The 21,873-nt window shown below is 46.8% G+C and overlaps 1 protein-coding gene across 2 annotated transcripts in view; it reads left to right on the top strand.

Moving 5' to 3' along the window:
• The window catches only part of IRAK2 (interleukin 1 receptor associated kinase 2), a 78,488-nt gene extending 59,252 nt beyond the window's left edge, over positions 1–19,236 (top strand). For both annotated transcript variants that reach the window (XM_038003572.2, XM_038003571.2), the window contains 4 exons: positions 1,737–1,799; positions 9,387–9,587; positions 13,668–13,959; positions 17,527–19,236. In XM_038003572.2, coding sequence (XP_037859500.1) covers positions 1,737–1,799; positions 9,387–9,587; positions 13,668–13,959; positions 17,527–17,639 — 669 coding nt within the window. In that variant the 3' untranslated portion in view covers positions 17,640–19,236. The remainder of the gene's footprint in view (positions 1–1,736; positions 1,800–9,386; positions 9,588–13,667; positions 13,960–17,526) is intronic.
• Positions 19,237–21,873: the final 2,637 nt, after the last annotated feature.

Raw genomic sequence — 21,873 nt, 5'->3', positions numbered from 1 at the left:
AAAGGACTTGGCTCAGAGCCTGCCCTGTGAAAGGGGCACAGGAAATCTTTGTTTATTCATTTCCCCTTGTTCCGTCCCTTCCTGGCAGGGACCTGTCAGGAGTCCCTTTTCAATTGGCTCCTGTCCCACTTGCAGCAGTGATGCCCTCTGCTGTCCTCTTCTGGTCACTGCCAGTCTGTTATTAATCCTGGGTGATTTCAAACCTTTATCCTTTTTCCTCCAGGCTTGGAGGGATTCTTGGCTATAAATGTGACCCTATTCTGACTTGCTTCGAGAGATGCTGTGGGAGAGAGATTCCACACTAAGTGTGTGGTATTCACGCCTTTAATATTCACAACTGCTAGTCCCCATTTAACAGATGAGGACACTGAGGCCTAGGTTTTAGTTACTTGCCTAAAGATCACCTGAGCATGTAAGGAACAGAGTCAGAATTTGAACTCAGGCCTGACTGTAGAGCCCTTAACCATCATGGCATTGTCTCTACTGAGAAACCCTGTTCAAAGCAGGTTTCCTGTTTATGAAGACATATATCATGGTTTGCCAATTTTCTGGTGACTTACATGTATACAGGGCTGTGCTCCTTGTGCGAGTGGCTGCACTAATGAATAATATTAGGAAAGGCCTGTGAGTGAAACATGCTATGGATACTGCAAGATTTGTCTGGAATAGATACCTGCCTGCATGCAGACTTCTTCCTTTCCTGAGATGCACACAGCAATGCCTGCTTGCCATAGCTGAAGGATTTTCTTTTCTTTTCTTTTCTTTTCTTTTTGAGACGGAGTCTTGCACTGTTGCCCAGGCTGGAGTGCAGTGGTGTGATCTTAGCTCACTGCAAGCTCTGCCTCCTGGGTGCATGCTGTTCTCCTGCCTCAGCCTCCCGAGTAGCTGGGACTACAGGCGCCCACCATCATGCCCGGCTAATTTTTTGTATTTTTAGTAGAGATGGGGTTTCACCATGTTAACCAGGATGGTCTCGATTTCCTGACCTCGTGATCCACCTGCCTCGGCCTCCCAAAGTGCTGGGATTACAGGCGTGAGCCGACGCATCTGGCCAGCTGTAGGATTTTTAAATGAAACAATCTTGGGCCGGGCGCGGTGGCTCAAGCCTGTAATCCCAGCACTTTGGGAGGCCGAGACGGGCAGATCACAAGGTCAGGAGATCGAGACCATCCTGGCTAACCCGGTGAAACCCCGTCTCTACTAAAAAATACAAAAAACGAGCCAGGTGAGGTGGCGGGCGCCTGTAGTCCCAGCTACTTGGGAGGCTGAGGCAGGAGAATGGCGTAAACCCGGGAGGCGGAGCTTGCAGTGAGCCGAGATCCAGTCACTGCACTCCAGCCTGGGCGACAGAGCAAGACTCCGTCTCAAAAAAAAAAAAAAAAAGAAGAAACAATCTTTAAAAAATAGTGTGTATATACGGGTGTGTATCTATCTATATCTATCTATACCTATATATCTTATGGTAATACACATAAACACACATACACATGAATTTTTGAAAACCATCTTCTCTGCCTGGCTATCAATTAATTACAACCTTCCACTGGCAGCTTGGTGGCATCTTTAATTGGGGGAGGAGGTGTTTAGTGATATTCCCATGTTCCAGATTTTGGGCAGGTGTGTCTGTTGGCAATGGCAGAGCTGTGCCTCGAGCTCAGACTTTACAACTGAGAAGACAGAATCTACTGTTTGTACAAGTGTCTGAACCATGCTAACTCACGTTCTGTTCTCTCCAGGTGTTGGCTGAGGTCCTCACGGGCATCCCTGCAATGGATAACAACCGAAGCCCGGTTTACCTGGTAAGGGAACTTGTCACATCTGGCTGGGTGGTATATTTGGGACTCACAGCTCTGTAGAGAGGGCAACGATCTCAACTCTAGCTAATTTTACACATGCTAATGAGGCCCAGTCCAAGCTTGCATTTGCATCTCCACAAAGCAGCTTTAACCTCCCATCCCCACCTACCAGCCAACCATTGCTTTTTCATGATAATAGCATGTGGGGCTTGGCATCGTGGCTCATGCCTGTGATCCCAGCCTTTGGGAGGCCGATGTGGGTGGATCACTTGAGATCAGGAGTTCAAGACCAGCCTGGCCCAAATGATGAAATCCCGTCTCTATTAAAAAAAAAAAAAAAAAAAAAAGTACGAAAACCCCGCAACATTATCCAGGCGTGGTGGCATGCACCTGTAATCCTAGCTACTTGGTAGACTGAGGCAGGAGAATCACTTGAACCTGGGAGGCAGAGGTTGCAGTGAGCCGAGATTGTGCCACTGTGCTCCAGCCTGGGTGACAGAGCAAGATTTCATCTCAAAAAAAAAAAAAAAAAAAGAATTTGGAATGTTTACAGAAAGCACACTTCTTCTCTACATATCATGCAATTCGTTAGGGATTTTCCTCAAATTGATAAAAGTTAATTTCTGCCCTTTTAAATAAGTTTCTTTAATAAAAACAATTTCCATTTTGTAGGCCAAAGATCTGATATACAGAGTCATTTAAAAAAATATAACAACCTGACTAGGTGTGGTAGTTCACACCTCTAATCCTAGCACTTTGGAGGAGGCCAAGGCAGGCGGATCACTTGAGGCCAGGAGTTCGAGACGAGCCTGGGCAACATGGCGAAACCCCGTCTCTACTAAAAATACAAAAATTAGCTGAGTGTAGTGGCGCATACCTGTAATCCCAGCTACTTGGGAGGCTGAGGCAGGAGAATCGCTTGAACCCAGGAGATGGAGGTTGCAGTGAGCCGAGATTGTGCCACTGCACTCCAGCCTGGGTGACAGAGTGAGACCCTGTCTCAAAAGAGAGTAAAAATATAACAACCTAGCCTGACTTTGTGTTAAATACTTTCCATACATTATCTACCTAAATCATCTCAACTTTTCCATGATAGAGTCATTATGTTCATCTGCAGATGAGGGAAGCTGGCTCTGAGGTTGGCCTAGGATCTTGGTTGGAGTTACCAAGTGTCAGAGCTGGAATTCTGAGTCAGATCTCCCTGCCCCGAGATCCTGAGTTCTTAACCACATCTGCCTCCAGCTTGTTTCTTGTGACAGTCCAACCATATGAATTCAGTATTATCATTCCCATTTATAGCTGAGAAAACTGAGGGCAAGCTGAAGTGACTTGTCTCACACCCCTCAGTGAGACCAGTGGTGGAACTGGGGTTTAATTGAACCCATGGCTTGTGCAGAGTTTCAAATCTCATGCAAGCTCTAGTCTTCCTCATCAGTTTGAGAGGGGGCACCTTTTCCTACTGGATATTGAGGCCATTGAAACAGACAGATTTTTTTTTTTTTTTTTTCCTGGTGACTGGGCCACAGAAGCATCCCCTGGGCTCTGGGGTAGGGAGGCTGAAGGCCTCCCCACTACATGCAGAAAGTCACGACATGTTCCTTTGCTGAACTCTGTGGGTTCCACCCCTTTTGGCCAGTCAACCCCATATGCTGCAGAGAGATCTGTCTAGGCAGCTCAGATGTGGTTTGGGGCTGTTTGGGGGCAGTTTCTTATTTTCTTGAGATGCATTTCCCAGCAGTCCTCTGGGGCTCCCAGGACAAGTATCACAGTAGAAGGAGGCTTTTGAGGCACTGACATGAAGTTGTCTAGAATTATTTTTTTGCTAATGATTTCTAAAAATGTGGAAAATAACCATTTTTTAAAATGTAGTTTCTTATTCTAGACTCTCGTATGGTCTCTTATCGTGTTCTGTTGTGGTAGGTACAATCCGATGGTTAATCAAGATTTGAGCCTGGGAGGAAAGCTTGCTGACTTCCCGTGGCCCAGGGTAGGAGGAAGCAGGCCTCCCCCAGGCTTGGGAAAGTGTTAGTTGCCACAGTGTTTCCTGAGGGCATTTGGTGGTTTCCACCAAAATTGAAAATATGGGTATCCTCTGACGCGGCAATTCCATTTGTGCCTAGAGAAACATGCACACATGTGAGGAGAGACAGATGAACAAGGATATTTGTAGTGGCACTTTTTTTTCCGAGACAGAGTCTCGCTCTGTTGCCCAGGCTGGAGTGCAGTGGCATGATCTTGGCTCACTGCAACCTCCACTCCACTGGGTCAAGAGATTCCCCTGCCTCAGCCTCCTAAGTAGCTGGGACTACTGGTGCGTGTCACCATACCTGGCTAATTTTTGTATTGTTTTGGTAGAGATGGGGTTTTGCCATGTTGGCCAGGCTGGTCTCAAACTCCTGACATAACTCAGGTGATCTGCCCACCTTGGCCTCCCAAAGTGTTGGAATTACAGGAGTGAGCCACTGCGCCTGACCAATTTTAATTAATTTGATTTAGAGATAGGGAGGGATCTTGCCCTGTCACTCAGGCTGGAGTGCAGTGGCATGATTGTAGCTCACTGCAGCCTCGAATGCCTAGGCTCAAGCGATCTTCCCATCTTGGCCTCTCAAAGTGTGAGGATTACAGGTGTGAGCCATGGCGCCCAGCCTGTATGAGTTTTGACAAACGTATACAGTCATTTAACCACCACCACAATCAAGATATGAAATATTTTTGTCACCCTAGAAAATTCCTGCCACTTCCAGGACCTGGCAACTACTCATCTAATTTCTGTCCACATAGGTCTATCTTCTTTAGAGGGTCATATCAATGGGCCCACGGAGGATGCACCCATTTGTTTCTGTCCCCCTTCATGTAGCGTGGTGCTTAGATTCATCCATGTTGTTGATGTGTCAGTAATTCATTCCTTTTCATTGCTGAAGAGTATTCCATTGTATGGATAGATGACTGTTTATCCATTTACCAGTTGCTGGACATTTGGGTTATTTCCAGGTTTTGGCAATTCTGAATAAAGCCAACAGAAACATTCTTATTTTAAAAAATGAAAAAGAGGCTGGGCATGGTGGCTCACGGCTGTAATCCTGGCACTTTGGGAGGCTGAGGTGGGTGGATCACTTGAGCTCAGGAGTTCAAGACCAGCCTGGGCAACATGGTGAAATCCCGTCTCTACTAAAAATACAAAATTAGCTGGGTGGGTGGCGAGTGGCTGTAGTCCCAGCTACTCAGGAGGCTGAAGCAGGAGAATCGCTTGAACATGGGAGGTGGAGTGCAGTGAGTCGAGATTGCACCACAGCACTCTAACCTGGGCAATAGAGTAAGACTCTGTCTCAAAAAAATAAAAAAGTAAATTGAAAAAGACATATGTTCTGACAGGGACATATCTCCAAGTGAAAAAAGCAAATTCAGAATAGTATATAATATGATCACATTTTTGCTAAAAATAGATGGATGAATGAATGAAAACATTGTATCACATATTTTCTTCTCTATAAATTGAGGATAATAGTAGTACTCTCCTGACAAGGTATGTTTGTTTGTTTGTTATCATTTTTGGAGATGGGGTCTTCCTTTGTCAAGAAGGCTGGAGAAGTGCAGTGGCATGATCATAGCTCGCTGCCACCTCGGACTCCTGGGCTCAAGTGATCCTCTCACCTTAGCCTCCCGAGTAGCTGGGATTATAGGCATGAGCCACTGTGCCCGGCATCTGACAGGGTTATTGAAGGTTAAATAATATGTGAGATGCCTAAAACAGTAACTAGAACATAATAAACAATATATGTTAACTATTATTATTATCATTATTATTTGAGATAGGGTCTCTGCCACCTAGGCTAGAGTGTAGTGGTGCAATCATGGCTCACTATAACCTTGAACCCATGGCCTCAAGTGATCCCCCGCTTTAGCCTCCCCAGTAATTGGGACTACAGGCACATGCCACCACTCCTAGCTAATTTTTATTTTATTTATCTTTATTTTGAGACAGTCTCACTCTGTCACCCAGGCCGGAGTACAGTGGTGTAATCTCGGCTCACTGCAGCCTCTGCCTCCTGCCTTCAATTGATTCTCCTGCAACAGCCTCCCAAGTAGCTGGGATTACAGGTGTGGACCAACACGCCCAGCTAATTTTTGTATTTTCAGTAGAGACAGGGTTTCACCATGTTGACCAGGCTGGTCTTGAACTCCTGACCTCAAGTGATCCATTTGCCTCGGCGGCCTCCCAAGTAACTGAGACCACAGGCATGTGCCCTCACGCCCAGCTAATTTTTAATTTATTTTTTTTATTTTTTTTATTTTTTATTTTTTTTGAGACAGAGTCTCGCTCTGTCGCCCAGGCTGGAGTGCAGTGGCGCAATCTCGGCTCACTGCAAGTTCCGCCTCCCGGGTTCACGCCATTCTCCTACCTCAGCCTCCGGAGTAGCTGGGACTACAGGCGCCCGCCACTGCACCCGGCTAATTTTTTTCTATTTTTTTAGTAGAGACGGGGTTTCACCATGGTCTCGATCTCCTGACCTTGTGATCCGCCCGCCTCGGCCTCCCAAAGTGCTGGGATTACAGGCGTGAGCCACTGCGCCCGGCCAATTTTTAATTTTTTATTTGTAGAGATGGGGTCTTGTTATGTTGCCCATGCTGATATTGCTATTATTTTAATAGCTCTTAGGTTACTGTTATAATTATTATATAAGTAAATATATAACCAAAATAATTACAGCTGTATAGCAGAAAGTAATATAATCCAAACTATTAGCAGGGGTTACCTTTGGAGACTAGAAATGAAAGGAAAGGTAAACTTTTGCCCCCAAATTTTAACCACTTATGTTTAATTTTAATTTTTTTTTTTTGAAGTGGAGTCTCCCTCTGTGGCCCAGGCTGGAGTACAGTGGTGTGCTCTTGGCTTACTGCAACCTCTGTCTCCCAGGTTCAAGCAATTCTCCTGCCTCAGCTTCCCATGTAGCTGGGATCACAGGTGTGTGCCACCATGGCCCAGATAATTTTTGTATTTTTAATAGAAATGGGGTTTTGCCACGTTGCCCAGGCTGGTCTCGAACTCCTGATTCCAAGTGATCCTCCTGCCTTGACCTCCCAAAGTCTTGGGATTATAGGCGTGAGCCACCGTGTCGAGCCAAAAGTTGCTTTTAAAGGTGGTTTGTTTGATACTAGACTCCCAAAAATGTCCATATATTACTATATGTTTCTTTATTTTTTTTTCATTTTTATATGGAGATGGCATGTCACTTTGTTGCCCAGGCTGGTTTTGAACTCCTGGGCTCCAGCGTTCACCTGCCTTAGCCTCCCAAAAGTGCTGAGATTATAGGCATGAACCACCATGCCTGGGCATGGTTATGTTTTTTAAGACTCTTATTCTCTCGCAACCTCTCCCGCAATGCCCTTTTTCATTTTGGATGTCGTTGCATTTTTGCATAGAGTAGGTCATTTGCCCTATATAGACAGACTGTCTCACATTCTGGGTTTTGCTGATTACATCCTGTGGTCTCTCCTTCCCTTGTTTCTCTATTCCTCATATTTCCTGTATTTCGCACTTAGCACTTGTGACTTGTTTAGTCATGGTCATTGCCTTCGTCAAGAAAACTTTCTGGAGGCGCTGTGAGCCTCCCAGTTCTTCACTACACGGGACGCGTAGCCTGTTGTCCTACTTTTAGTGCTAAGACCAGTAAGTGTGTTCAGGTTAGTGCTAAGATTGATCAGTGGTTTCAGGTGGAGCTGCAGACTCCTCCATGGTGAAGTTCCCTCGACATCCTTTCATCGCGTGTTCTCAGTCCCCCAACCACTGTTTAAACACCAGGTGTCTTCTGTACTTTGATTATCATCATAGTCTTTGCATCAGGATACATAGCAATGATGGCAGGTTTCCAGTTGGGGCAAATTGTGAGACCCTGCCTCTAGAAAAAAAGAAAATAATACACTTCTGCTGTTCTTGATTATCAGCTTTAAACACTAGCACACTTTTAAAAAAATAAACATTTAGGCTGGGTGCAGTGGCTCACACCTATAATCTGAGCACTTTGAGATGCCAAGGCAGGAGGACTGCTTGAGCCCAGGAGTTCAAGATCAGCCTGGGCAACGTAATGAGACCCCATCTCTACAAAAAATTAAAAAATTAGCCAAGTACAATGGCATGCGCCTATAGTCCTGGCTGCTTGGGAGGCCGAGGTTGGAGGATCGATTGAACTGAGGAGGTTGAGACTGTAGTGAGCTATGATCATATCACTGTGCCCGGCCTATTTCTATTTTTATTTATTTATTATTTATTTTTTTTGAGACGGAGTCTACTCTGTCGCCCAGGCTGGAGTGCAGTGGTGTGATCTCAGCTCACTGCAGCCTCTCCCTCCCTGGTTCAAGCAATTCTCCTGCCTCAGCCTCTCGAGTAGCTGGGACTACAGGTGTGTGCCCCCATGCCTGGCTAATTTTTTGTATTTTTAGTAAAGACGAGGTTTTACCATGTCAACCAGGCTGGTCCCGAACTCCTGACCTTGAGTGATCTGCCCTCCTCAGCCTCCCAAAGCACTGGGATTACAGGCCTGAGGCACCATGCCTGGCGTACAATACATGTTTTTACAATATTTAGTATACTATATTTGTAACATTTATATATGCTAATCATATAGACCATATTACTCATGAAATATACAACATATAATTTATATTAAATAAATCTTACATATTTGTATAAAATTATATAGCATGTGTACTATTGTATGCATAGTTCAGATTCCTGTATTTTATGTGGTACAAAATATAAAATATATGTAAATACAAAATGTATAAAAAGTATAGACATATTTTCTTTGTGGTTCTCCTGTTATGTATACATAGGTTAGAATCCTACATTTGAAATTTTTTTTTTTTTTTTTGAGACAGAGTCTCGCTCTGTCGCCCGGGCTGGAGTGCAGTAGCGTGATCTCAGCTCACTGCAAGCTCTGCCTCCCGGGTGCACGCTGTTCTCCTGCCTCAGCCTCCCGAGTAGCTGGGACTACAGGTGCCCGCAACCACGCCCGGCTAATTTTTTGTATTTTTAGTAGAGACGGGGTTTCACCGTGTTAGCCAGGATGGTCTCAATCTCCTGACCTCGTGATCCGCCCACCTCGGCCTCCCAAAGTGCTGGGATTACAAGCGTGAGCCACCGCGCCCGGCCAAGCCCAGCTAATTTTTATATTTTTAGTAGAGACGGGTTTATGCCATGTTGGCCAGGCTGGTCTTGAACTCCTGACCTCAAGTGATCCACCCGCCTCTGCCTCCCAAAGTGCTAGGATTACAGGCGTGAGCTACGGCGCCCGGCCCTGGTGTAGGTATTTTTGTTATTCCCATTTTCCTGATGAACCAACCGAGGCCTAGAAAAATTAAGGCCCCGCGTTTGTGGCATGAGTTCACTACGGAGTGTCTTGTGCATGTAGGAAATCGAGTCCTTCTCCATTTCTTGGGTGTTTTACTTCTTTCTGGAATCTTTGCATTTATTCTTACGATGTCCTGTTGGTTTTGAGCATTTTTTGCAGCTCTAGAGGTGACTGGGGCGCATGCGTTGGCTGTCGCAGCCCTGCAGCTCACACAAGGGCGTTTCTACACTACTTCCCACAGAAGGATTTACTCCTCAGTGAAATTCCAAGCAGCACCGCCTCGCTCTGCTCCAGGAAGACGGGCGTGGAGAACGTGGTGGCAAAGGAGATCTGCCAGAAGTACCTGGAGAAGGGTGCAGGGAGGCTTCCGGAGGACTGCGCCAATGCCCTGGCCACGGCCGCCTGCCTGTGCCTGCGGAAGCGTAACATCAGCCTGCAGGAGGTGAGCCTCGCCCGCAGCAACCTCACTGCCTGGGCGTGTGGGTCCACCTCATCGGGGATGGCCCCTTCACAGAGGCCTGATGCACAAACCAGGGTTATGGCAAGCCGCAGACCTCCTGGAGCTCGCATCAGCCAAGGGGCTGTGTAGGTAGGGATGGATAGTGCGGAGCCTGAGGACAGGGGTATTGCAGGGCCTCAGGGTGCAGGACCAAATCCAGGGATGTTAACGAACTTGATGCACTCTCTGCGAATCGGCTTTATTCCCCCTTCTCTATAGACCCCTTCTCCTTTCCTCCGTGCTCCCTGGAGGGAATGGATCTGCCCGCAGGTTTTAAGGCAGTGAATGAGCCTCCACCCTGAGGCCCACCGCAGAGGGAGGACCTGATTGGCTGAACTTGGGTCAGGTGCCTACCGCTTGGCCAATTAGGCATGGCGGGGCAGTCCAGCCTGCAAACCTGGCTGCCCAGGGCTCCATCCCTGTATGGTGTCAGGGCCAGGTCCCAAAGAAAGGGAGCGTGCTCAGCCCATGCACTAGGCGGATGTCCTAGAAGGCAGCCACTACACCGTGTAAGACGTTTTTCTGGACATGAGAAGTAGCCGTGGCTTCCATGGTAAAAGGTAATCGAGAGACTACTGCTTGGCCTTTTTTTTTTTTTTTTTTTTTTTTTTTTTTTTTTTTTGAGACAGAGTCTCCCTTTGTCGCCCAGGCTGGAATGCAGTGGCGCTATCTCCAACCTCTGCCTCCCGGGTTCAAGTGATTCTCTTGCCTCAGCCTCCCGAGTATCTTGAATTACAGGCATGAGCCACCGCGTCCGGCCATTGCTTGCTTGGTCTTTCTAAGGACAAAATCTCCACTGGCCACGAGGAACCTTAGAAATCATCTAGCAGAGTGATTTTCAAGTGGTGTTGGGCACAGAGGGGCTCCTTGAGAATATCTCAGGAATTGCTGTTGGCAGCAAGAGGGGTTGGGGGAGGTGCAGGCCCCCAACTGTGACTCGGACCAGACACCCACTTTGACTTCTCTCAGTTACTATATTGGGTTCTCTGGAAAGGGTTTGGTAGCTGAAAAAAATCTTCAAAAACCACTGCTGTAGCCCAAGCCTCCCATTTTACAGAAGGGCAAGGGCCAGAGAGGAGAAGATGAGGCCAGAGAATTTGTTTCTGTCAGAGCTCTCTGGACTCCCAGTTCAGCCCTGTGTCCATCGTCTTGCACTGTCATGTGTCAGGAGCTGGAGGCTTCAGTCTTTGTTCTCAGCCTTTGCTAGCACAGATGTCCCCCCAGTGTCCATGTGCCACGATGTTCAGTCATTTATTCCGTAGTTGTACACTAGGGCCAGGGGACACATCTGTTTGGGAACAAGGCAGACCCAGGTTCACTCTTCTGGAACTCATGGACATTGTATAGTAATTGTCTGTGTGGTGAGCACCAGGACAGTGTATGATGAGGACCCCACCCTGTTGACCTTCCTGAGGAAGGGGTGTTTAAGCACATGAAGAGCAATCCAGGCAGAAGGAACACCCTGCAAGTGGCTTGAGCCGAGAGAGAGCTCAGCATGTTCAAGGGCTTGGAAGAAGGTCCGAAGGGCTAGAACACAACACATGGGGCACAGTGGCTTGTGTTGGGTGTGTCGAGGAAGGAGTTGTCCAATGATAGAGGGCTTTGTAGGCACAGTAAGGATTTTTGCAGAGCCGCTAAGGTTTTTTTTTTGTTGTTGTTTTTTGACAGAATCTCACTCTTTCGCCCAGGCTGGAGTGCAGTGGTGCAATCTCGGCTCACTGCAACCTCCACTTCCCAGGTTCAAGCAATTCTCCTGCCTCAGCCTCCTGAGTAGCTGAGATTGCAGGTGTGTGCCACCATACCCAGCTAATTTTTGTATTTTTAGTGGAGACGGGGTTTCACTATATTGGCTAAGCTGGTCTTGAACTCCTGACCTCAGGTGATTCACCTGCCTCGGCCTCCCAAAGTGCTGGGATTACGGATGTGAGCCACTGTGCCCAGCCTCACTAGGGTTTTAAGCAGAGGTAGAACATAATCAGATTTATATTCTAAAAAGTTCTGTCTCCTTCAACCAATTATTATTTCAGTAAGACTTTCATCCTTTTATTCATTCCATTATTTTGTTCAATGTGTCACTTAATGTGCAGGTGAAACTGCTATAACAAGGAGACTGCAAAATGCAGTGGTGAAAATGAGATAGACGTTTATTCTCTTTAGTGTAACAGTTTGAATTTATACAGTCCAGTGCTAATGTGGCAGTGCCACGGTATTGGGGACCCAGGCTCCTTCTATATTTTTTGTCTGCTATCCTTACCATGTGGCTTCCATTTCAGGATTTAAGATGGCTGCTGTTGCTCAGGCCATCACACCTGCATTCCAGCCACTGAAAGAGGGTTAAAAGGAAAAGGTGGACACACTCCCTTTCTTTTAAAGATATAACCTGGAAATGTATCACTTTTTCTCACATAATGGAGAGCAGAACCTAGTCACATGGCCACACCTAGCTACAAGGAAATGCGGTCTTTAGATTGGCAAATATTTATTGGGCATCTACTGTGAAGATTTATCTCAAGAAGTAACATGTGACCTGGGCCTTGAAGGATGAGATGTTTGCCATGTAAAATAAAGGGGATAGGGTGCTTTCGGTGTAAGAAGAGGTAGAAGATGGCCTTTGCAGTACATCACAACCAAGCTAGGAAGATGAGAGAACAGCTGGGTCAGGGACTCAAAGATAAGCAAGCCTGGGTTTGGTGGTCACCTGTGCCATTTACTGGATTGGCTGGGTGGCTTTAGGCAGGGAACTTAACTTTTCCGATCTTTTAATTTTTTATCTATAAAAACTCATGCTTTGTGTATGAAATGGATACATTAGTATACTGAATTTTTTGCAAGGCACTGAGGAGATGAGATGTGTCATTATTATTATGGGTATAAGGGTATGTATGTGTGTGTATCTGTGTGTGTGCTCTGTGTATGTGTGTGAAGAAGAAACATTCCTTCGTTGCTTCTCTCCAATTTTCCTAACCTCCCTAACCAGAAAAACCTTCCAGGGCAACATCTATATTATTTGTGCTTTTTTTTATTGAAAGCGTTAGGGGCCGGGCGCGGTGGCTCAAGCCTGTAATCCCAGCACTTTGGGAGGCCGAGACGGGCGGATCACGAGGTCAGGAGATCGAGACCATCCTGGCTAACACGGTGAAACCCCGTCTCTACTAAAAATACAAAAAACTAGCCGGGCGAGGTGGCGGGCGCCTGTAGTCCCAGCTACTCCGGAGGCTGAGGCAGGAGAATGGCGTAAACCCGGGAGGCGGAGCTTGCAGTGAGCTGAGATCCGGCCACTGCAGTCCAGCCCGGGCTACAGAGCAAGACTCCGTCTCAAAAAAAAAAAAAAAAAAAAGAAAGCGTTAGGAACTTAACCTCTTACACACACACACACACACGTGCATGTGCACACATACAGACATAGGGAGAGGGGAAGAATATGAAGGAGTGAATTAGTGAATGAATGAACTTAGTGTCTCATTTAACCAGACAGCAGAGAGGACAGGCATTGCTCTGGTTTCAGGGAAGTTAGACCCAGGATGTCAAACACCAAAGGTACAGCCATTGTGTCTCTGTGTCTGTGGCTCTCTCTCCGTTGCTTGCCTCTGCTTTACTCTGTGTTGAGCTTTCATTTTCCCCTACTGTAAATGGGTTTTCTGGGTGTGGCGGGGCGTCTGGTTCTACTGCGAGAAAGGAAAGGCTGGAGGTCTTTCCCCAATAAGCTCTAGGTGGAAAAGTTTCAGGGAAGGATTCTGGTTGTCCGCCTTGGATCACAGGCCCAAATCTAGACTAATCCCTATGGCCAGAGGAGTGCGGTACTATGATCGGCCCATGCTGGGTCCTGCTGTCTCATCTATGGCAGGGTGGTGGGTGGGCAAGTGCAGGTCTTTTCAAAGGAAGGGTGTGGTTTTTTCAGACAAAGCAACCAGCATTAGGTTCTTCAGTCTGCTCCCCGCCCCCTCTCTGCTGGGAGGCCAGATGTTAGCATTTTTATTTCTGAGAGAATTCCTGATGAGCTCCTTTCTCCCTCTTCTCCCAAAGGTGCGTGGCTCTGTGGCTGCTGTGGAAGAGCGGCTCCGAGGTTGGGAGACGTTGCTCCCTTGGAGTGGGCTTTCTGAGGGTACAGGCTCTTCTTCCAACACCCCAGAGGAAACAGACGACGTTGACAATTCCAACCTTGATGCCTCCTCCTCCGCGAGTGTGGCACCCTGGGCGGGCCCTGCCACCTCACTTCTCCCCACAGAGAATGGCGAAGGAAGGCTGCGGGTCATCATGGGAAGGGAGGCTGACTCCTCCTCTGAGGCCTGCATTGGCCCGGAGCCTCCCAAGGATGGTAAGCTGGCCGGAGGTCAGAGTGCATATAGATGCTCATGTGTGTGTCCCCAACTTCAGCCCATCATTTTTTCTTTCTGTTGCCCTCATTCACTCCTTCATTTGGTTATTCAGCCATTCACCAACCAGCCAGTTTTTCACAGAGAAACCTGGGAGGCATCCTTGACACCTCCCTCTCCCTGACCTGGACTGTGTCCAGTTAATCACCCAGTCCTGTCCATTTGCCTCCTAAATCTCTCTCACCTTTATTTACTTCTCTGCATTCTCCCTTTGTCTGAGCTCCAGTCCTCAGGGGACTGCATGGCTTCCCTGAGTCCTCCTCCATCCACCCTGGCCCCTCCCTCACCAGGTCCTTCTCCAGGAGCCAGCCAGAGTAGCTTTTAAAAACACAACGCGCCGGGCGCGGTGGCTCAAGCCTGTAATCCCAGCACTTTGGGAGGCCGAGATGGGCGGATCACGAGGTCAGGAGATCGAGACCATCCTGGCTAACACGGTGAAACCCCGTCTCTACTAAAAACACAAAAAACTAGCCGGGCGAAGTGGCGGGCGCCTGTAGTCCCCGCTACTCGGGAGGCTGAGGCAGGAGAATGGCGTAAACCCGGGAGGCGGAGCTTGCAGTGAGCTGAGATCCGGCCACTGCACTCCAGCCCGGGCGACAGAGCAAGACTCCGTCTCAAAAAAAAAAAAAAAAAAAAAAAAACAAACAAACAAAAAAACACAACGCGGGCCAGGTGAGGTGGCTCACACCTGTAATCCCAGCACTTTTGGAAGCCAAGGTGGGTGGATCACCTGAGGTCAGGAGATCGAGACCAGCCTGGCCAACATGGCGAAACCCTGTCTCTACTAAAAATACAAAAAAGTTAGCTGGGCATGGTGGCACGTGCCTGTAATCCCAGCTATTTGGGAGGCTGAGGCAAGAGAATTGCTTGAACCCGGGAGGCAGAGGTTGCAGTGAGCCCAGATTGTGCCACTGCACTTCAGCCTGGGCGACAGAACGAGACTCCGTCTCAAAAAAAGAAAAAACAAAACAAAACAAAAAACACAATGCATGTCATCCCTCATTTAAAGTCCTCAAGGCCCCATTTGGTCTCTTCCTGTCTGCCTCTCCTCTCAACATAAACACCATCCTCACCAGTCACTTCTAAAGATATCTTCCAGGCTGGGTGCGGTGGCTCACGCCTGTAATCCCAGCACTTCGGGAGGCTGGGGTGGGCGGATCACCTGAGGTCAGGAGTTCAAGACCAGCTTGGCCAACTTGGTGAAACCCTGTCTCTACTAAAAATACAAAAATTAGCTAGGCATGGTGGTGTGTGCCTGTAGTCCCAGCTACTTGGGAGGCTGAGGCACGAGAATCACTTGAACCTGGGAGGGGGAGGTTGCAGTGAGCCGAGATCGTGCCATTGCACTCCAGCCCTGAGTGACAGAGTGAGACTCCATCTCAAAAAAAAAAAAAAAGAAAAAAAGAAGATACCTTCTGGCTGGGCGTGGTGGCTCACACCTGTAATCCCAGCACTTTGGAAGGCCGAGGCAGGCAGATCACGGGGTCAGGATTTCGAGACCAATCTGGCCAATATGGTGAAACCCCGTCTCTCTACTAAAAATACAAAAATTAGCTGGGCGTGGTGGCAGGCACCTATAGTCCCAGCTACTTGGGAGGCTAAGGCAGGAGAATTGCTTGAACTCGGGAGGTGGAGGTTGCAGTGAACCGAGATCGCACCACTGCACTCCAGCCTGGGTGACAGAGGAAGACTCTGTCTCGGGGAAAAAAAAAAAAAAAAAGATACCTTTCATTCCTGCCACTCAGGTCCAAGGATACCAAGTTTCTTTCTGAAATAAAAAATTAGGAAGGCCCCCCCCCCGCCATTTTTTTTTTTTTTTTTTTTGAGATGGAGTTTCGCTCTTGTTGCCCGGGCTGGAGTGCAATGGCATGATCTCGGCTCACTGCAACCTCCACCTCCCACATTCAAGCGATTCTCCTACCTCAGCCTCCTGAGTAGCTGGGATTACAGGCATGCGCCACCACACCTGGCTTACTTTTGTATTTTTAGTAGAGACGAGGTTTCTCCATGTTGGTCAAGCTAGTCTCGAACTCCCGACCTCAGTTGATCTGCCCACCTCGGCCTCCCAAAGTGCTAGGATTATAGGCGTGAGCCACCGCGCCTGGCCAGGAAGGCCCTTTCAAAGCAGTGTCCCTGTCCCTTAGTAAACATGGTTCAATGAACGTCCCACGCTCTGACCACTCCTGTTTCTCCTTTTACTCCTCCTGCCATGGGGAGGGAGAGGAAGAAGAAAGACAGGATGTGAGCATTTTTTTTCACTCCACCCTCCCACCCCTCAGCATCATAAAGAGGAGCAGGGAAACCCTCTCCTTTCTGTAAGGTCAGGGTAGGTTGCTGGGCTTCCTGCAAAGGCAGAGGAGATGAAAATGCTCATTACAGCCGGGTACAGTGGCTCATGCCTGTAATCCTAGTAATTTGGGAGGACGAGGTGGGCAGATTGCTTGCGCCCAGGAATTTAAAGATCAGCCGGGGCAACATGGTGAAAACCTACCTCTACAAAAGATGCAAAAATTAGCCAGGTGTGGCCAGCCAGGCATGGTGACTCACACCTGTAATCCCAGCACTTTGGGAGGCCGAGGCGGGTGGATCACCTGAGGTCAGGAGTTCGAGACTAGCCTGGCCAATGTCATGAAACCCTGTCTCTACTAAAAATACAGAAAAAAAAAAAAAAAAAAGGCCAGGCCTAGTGGCTCACACCTGTAATTCCAACACTTTGGGAGGCTGAGGTGGGTGGATCACAAGGTCAGGAGATCGAGACCATCCTGGCTAAGACACTGAAACCCCATCTCTACTAAAAATACAAAAAATTAGCTGGGTGTGGTGGTGGGCACCTGTAATCCCAGGTACTCAGGAAGCTAAGTCAGGAGAATTGCTTGAACCCAGGAGGCAGAGGTGGCGGTGAGCCGAGATCGAGCCACGGCACTCCAGCCTGGGCAACAGAGTGAGACTCCATCTCAAAAAATAATAAATAAATAGGTCGTTTGCCGTGGCTCACAGGCCGGGCGTGGTGGCTCATGCCTGTTTGTAATCCTAGCACTGGGAGGCCAAGGCGGGTGGATTGCCTGAGCTCAGGAGTTCAAGACCACTCTGGGCAACATGATGAAACCCCTTCTCTACTAAAATACAAAAAAATTAACTGTGTGTGTTGCCCAGCCTGGGCAACAGAGTGAGACTCCATCTCAAAAAAAAAAAAAAAAAAAGTAGCCAGGTGTGGTTGTGTACACTTGTAGTCCCTGCTTCTCAGGAGGCTGAGGTAGGAGGATCACCTGAACCTGTGAGGTCAAGGTTGTCTTGAGCTGAAATGGTGCCATTGCACTCCAGCCTGGGCAACAGAGTGAGACCCTGTCTCAATTAAAAAAAAAAAAAAAGAAAGAAAAAAGAGAAAAAAGAAAAGAAATGCTCATTACACTCAGGACCTGATTCAGAAATCTGAGTTAAGTGAATCTAAGAATTAAAATAATGGTAATTTTCATTCAAGTTGCTCTTGTTTGCTTTCTGTTGAACATCAGCTATAGAGACTTCGTGGCAAATTGAGATCAATGAGGCCAAAAGGAAACTGATGGAGAATATTCTGCTCTACAAAGAGGAGAAACTGGACAGCATTGAGCTCTTTGGCCCCTGATGACTGGAACACAGCTGAGGACCCTTGTCCTCAGTTGGAACGATGAGCATCAGATCAAGAAAAAGGTCTGAGGCAGAATCCAAGATCTACCAGGAAACACACAACAAAACATCAGCTGTCATGGGTGGGAGGGAAACTTCATTTCACTGGAATGAGTTGGGAGAGAAGGGCCCTCAGCTTTCAGAGACACAAAAATCCATGAAATCTCTTCCTTTCTGGGCTTTGTTAGTCAGAGCAGGGGATCAGAGGAGACTGAAGCAGAAACCCTGTACATGGGCCCAGGATGTGGTTGATTTTGTGGTTCTGGGGAGTGTGTGATAATAACCACCCCAGCAGATTCCATTACCTCAGCAGCTCTTGTCCCCCTACCACTGGCAGTTCTGCAATGCCATAGCATTTTCCAGAGCTAAGATCTCTGGATCATATTTGCTGACAGCCTGCAAGCTTACATGCTCTGAAAGACTTTTTTAGTTTTTATTTTTATTTTTTTGTAAAGATGGGGTCTTGCTATGTTGTCCAGGCTGGTCTTGAAGTCCTGGGCTCAAGCAATCCTCCCACCTCAGACTCCCAAAGTGCTGGAATTACAGTTGGGAGCCACTGTGCCTGGCCTGAAAGACTTTCAACTTGTGTCTCAGTGGAGTTCTTGACTCACCTCTCTGGGTCTCAGGTTCTACAAATGTCAGACACCTGGCAAAGAGGTCTGCAGGCTTTCCACTGCCTGTATTAGAAATCTTGCAACTCACATATTTATTCATTCACTGCCTGGCACCTTTATCTTCCCATCCCACTAATGTTAGTATTTTTTAATGGAGCTTTTATTTTGAGAATACGAGAATTTGTAAAAACAAAACGAAACAAAACAAACCCCACATATTCTCAAAATAAAAGCTCCGTTAAAAAATACTGTCACCTGGGTCACTCTGTCACCCAGGCTGGAGTGCAGTGGCACGATCTCAGCTCACTGCAACCTCTGCCTCTCAGGTTCAAGCAATTCTCCTGCCTCAGCCTCCCGAGTAGATGGGACTATAGGCACTTGCCACTACGCCTGGCTAATTTTTGTATTTTTAGTAGAGACGGGGTTTCACCATATTGGCCATATTGGCTGGTCTCGAACTACTGACCTTGTGATCCGCCCACCTTGGCCTATCAAAGTGTTGGGATTACAGGCTTGAGCTACCATGCCTGGCTGAGAATATGTGTTATTTATGGCTGGATGATGAAGAATCAGGAGAATGTATTTCATGTCTGATTCTGCTGCTAATTAAGTCAATTTAATTTTTGGGACCTCAGTTTCTTTGTAAGTAAGATAACACCTGCTTGTTCTTCATCCCTGGGCTATTGGGAGGAACAGATGAGACAGTGGCTATAGAAGCGCTTGGAAAATGCACTTGTCTTGTTTTATAAAATAAAAAAGGTATTAAATGTGTATTTCTGCCATGTACCTAATGATTATTCAGTGAGTATATATCTGAAAAGGCATGTTGCAAATATTTTTGTGAAACAGATGCTATTTTAAATTCACTGGGAGAAATGTCCTATTTAAAGTGACTCTATAGTAATTTCTTTTTATATAATAAAAATATGTTTGTAAAGTCAACAGACAACTTGTAATTAGTTTGTGTCTGGAAGAATTTTTTTAGAGAAGGCACTCTGCATCCTTGAGAATGGGGTAGCCAAGAGCTAGGATCCTGGCTCTTACTGTTGATTGTTAATAGCTGCATGACCTTGGGCCCAGTTAGGGAGTTACTCTGAGGCTCTTGTTTCCTCATCTGTACAATGGGAAAAAGAAAAAGTACCCATCGCGTAGGGCTGTTGTCAGGTGGGTCCTGCCTGGTGAAAGCATTTAGCAGCTCCCCAGTAAGGAGAGCTTTGGCTTGATGTGTGATGTAGCTGAGCTGGATCCCAGTCCCGATGGACAGTGATCTATACAGGCAGCCCTGTCTTCAGCTCTGGTATCTGTGAGGATTCAAGGTGAACGTGCATTTTGTGCCACAAATGGGACCTGGCCTGTTGCAAACACCTTACAATTATAAGCAGGGTGTTTCCAGGGCTGTTTGAGCAACAGAGGGCTGACACCAATAGGTTCCTGGTTATCCAGATATATTTCTAGAGTATGATTTTATGTACTTTTGGAGACGTCAGTGAATCCCCTTGGGACTTGGATGAAAGCTCTAGACCTCTGCTACATACAGACATACATACATATGCATTCTGAGTACTTGAATTCCAGACCTTCACAGGCACCATGATGTCTTTTCGTGGATCCCCCATAGAGAAGCCCTGAATTTTTTTTTTTTTTTTAGGTTAATAGAGGATTTAAAAACCCAAACAGTACAAAGTTTCCATGGTGAGAAGGCAGGCTTTTTCTCAATGGGATCTTAGTCTCCAGTTTCTTCTTCCCAAAGGCAACCACTGTCACTAGGTTGGAGTATCCTTCCAGAGGTGATGGAAAACAGAGGTGATGCTCAACTTAATTAGTCATCAGGGAAATGCAAATCAAAACCTCTATGAGATGCCACTTCACATTCACTAGGATAGCTATAATAAAAAAGACAAAAACAAGTGTTGGCCGTGATGTGGAGAAACTGGAGCCACACACACTGTTGGTGGGAATTGAAAATGGTGAGTACTTTGGAAAACAGTTTGGCACTTCCTCAAAAGGTAAAAGAGTTTCCATATGACCTAGCAATTCTACCCCTAGGTATCTACCCAAGAGAAATGAAAACATGTCCACACAAAGGCCTCCATACAGCATGAATCATAATAGCCAAAAAATAGAAACAACCCAAATATTCATCAACTGATGAGTGGATAAATGAAATGCGGTTTATTCATAAAATGGAATATTCAGCCATAGAAAAGAATTGTGCTTGTGAAAAGTAAAGTAGAGGTTCCTCTTCAAAGACTTTCCTCCCTGTCTAATTAGGAATAAATAGTAACTTCTCTTAGAAGCAAAATTTATTCAAAGACCTGTGCTAACATTCTTAAATATCTGCCAGCCATACTAAAGAAATCAATGTACTTTATGTTCTTAGCTCCCACAATTTAGCCTAAATATTTGCCCTGGCATGGTTATACTGGTCCAAGCAAGCATCAAGTCATAGCCTGTTTCTCTTCCTTATTTGAAAGTGTTTTTACCTTTCTCAGCATTCCACAAGTTACTTCCTCCTTCCTTTGTTCTCCTCTGCCTTTGCCTCTTTTAAAAAGTTTTAAGTTAGGCCGGGCGCGGTGGCTCAAGCCTGTAATCCCAGCACTTTGGGAGGCCGAGACGGGTGGATCACGAGGTCAGGAGATCGAGACCATCCTGGCTAACACGGTGAAACCCCATCTCTACTAAAAAATACAAAAAACTAGCCGGGCGAGGTGGCGGGCGCCTGTAGTCCCAGCTACTCAGGAGGCTGAGGCAGGAGAATGGCATGAACCCGGGAGGTGGAGCTTGCAGTGAGCCGAGATCTGGCCACTGCACTCCATCCTGGGTGACAGAGCGAGACTCCGTCTCAAAAAAAAAAAAAAAAAAAAAAAGTTTTAAGTTGCTAGCCAATCAAGACAAATACAGAATGTGAAGTCCTGTTCCGTCTATGGGAAAACTGGACACAGCAGTAGGGTGGATATGTCAGGTTATAAATGACCCAGGCTCCTTTGTTCGGTGTACTCTTGTGGCAAAACTGCTGGTGAGTGTACCCTTTCTGCAGAAAGTATAAAAATGACCTTGCTGAGAAAATTAATGTTCAAGTGCTATTTCTTTACAGCACCGGGAAACAAGCATTTCAAACATACTGACACATGTTACAACATGGATGAACCTTGAGATCATGGTAAGCAAAAGCAAGTCACATATTGTATGATTCCATTTTTAATTTTGTCAGAATAGGCAAATCTATCAAGACAAACTAGATTACAGTCTTGCTGAAATTATAGGAGTGAGCCACCAGACCAGCTGGTCATATACCCTTTTGTTTTTTTGAGACAGAGTCTCGCTCTGTTGCCTAGGCTGGAGTGCAATGGCGCGATCTTGGCTCATTGCAACCTCCGCCTCCCAGATTCAAGCAATTCTACTGCCTCAGCCTCCTGAAAAGCTGGGATTACAGGCGTGCACCACCATGCCCTACTAATTTTTGTATTTCTTTTTATTAGAGATGGGATTTCACCATGTTGGTGAGGCTGGTCTTGAACTCCTGACCTTGTGATCTGCCCACCTCGGCCTCCCAAAGTGCTGGGATTACAGGCATGAGCC

The sequence above is a fragment of the Chlorocebus sabaeus genome, chromosome 22 (genome assembly GCF_047675955.1).
Source record: "Chlorocebus sabaeus isolate Y175 chromosome 22, mChlSab1.0.hap1, whole genome shotgun sequence".
NCBI lineage: Eukaryota > Metazoa > Chordata > Mammalia > Primates > Cercopithecidae > Chlorocebus > Chlorocebus sabaeus.
The sequence above is the reverse complement of the archived record's forward strand: the minus strand, read 5'-3'. Positions and strand labels throughout refer to the sequence as shown.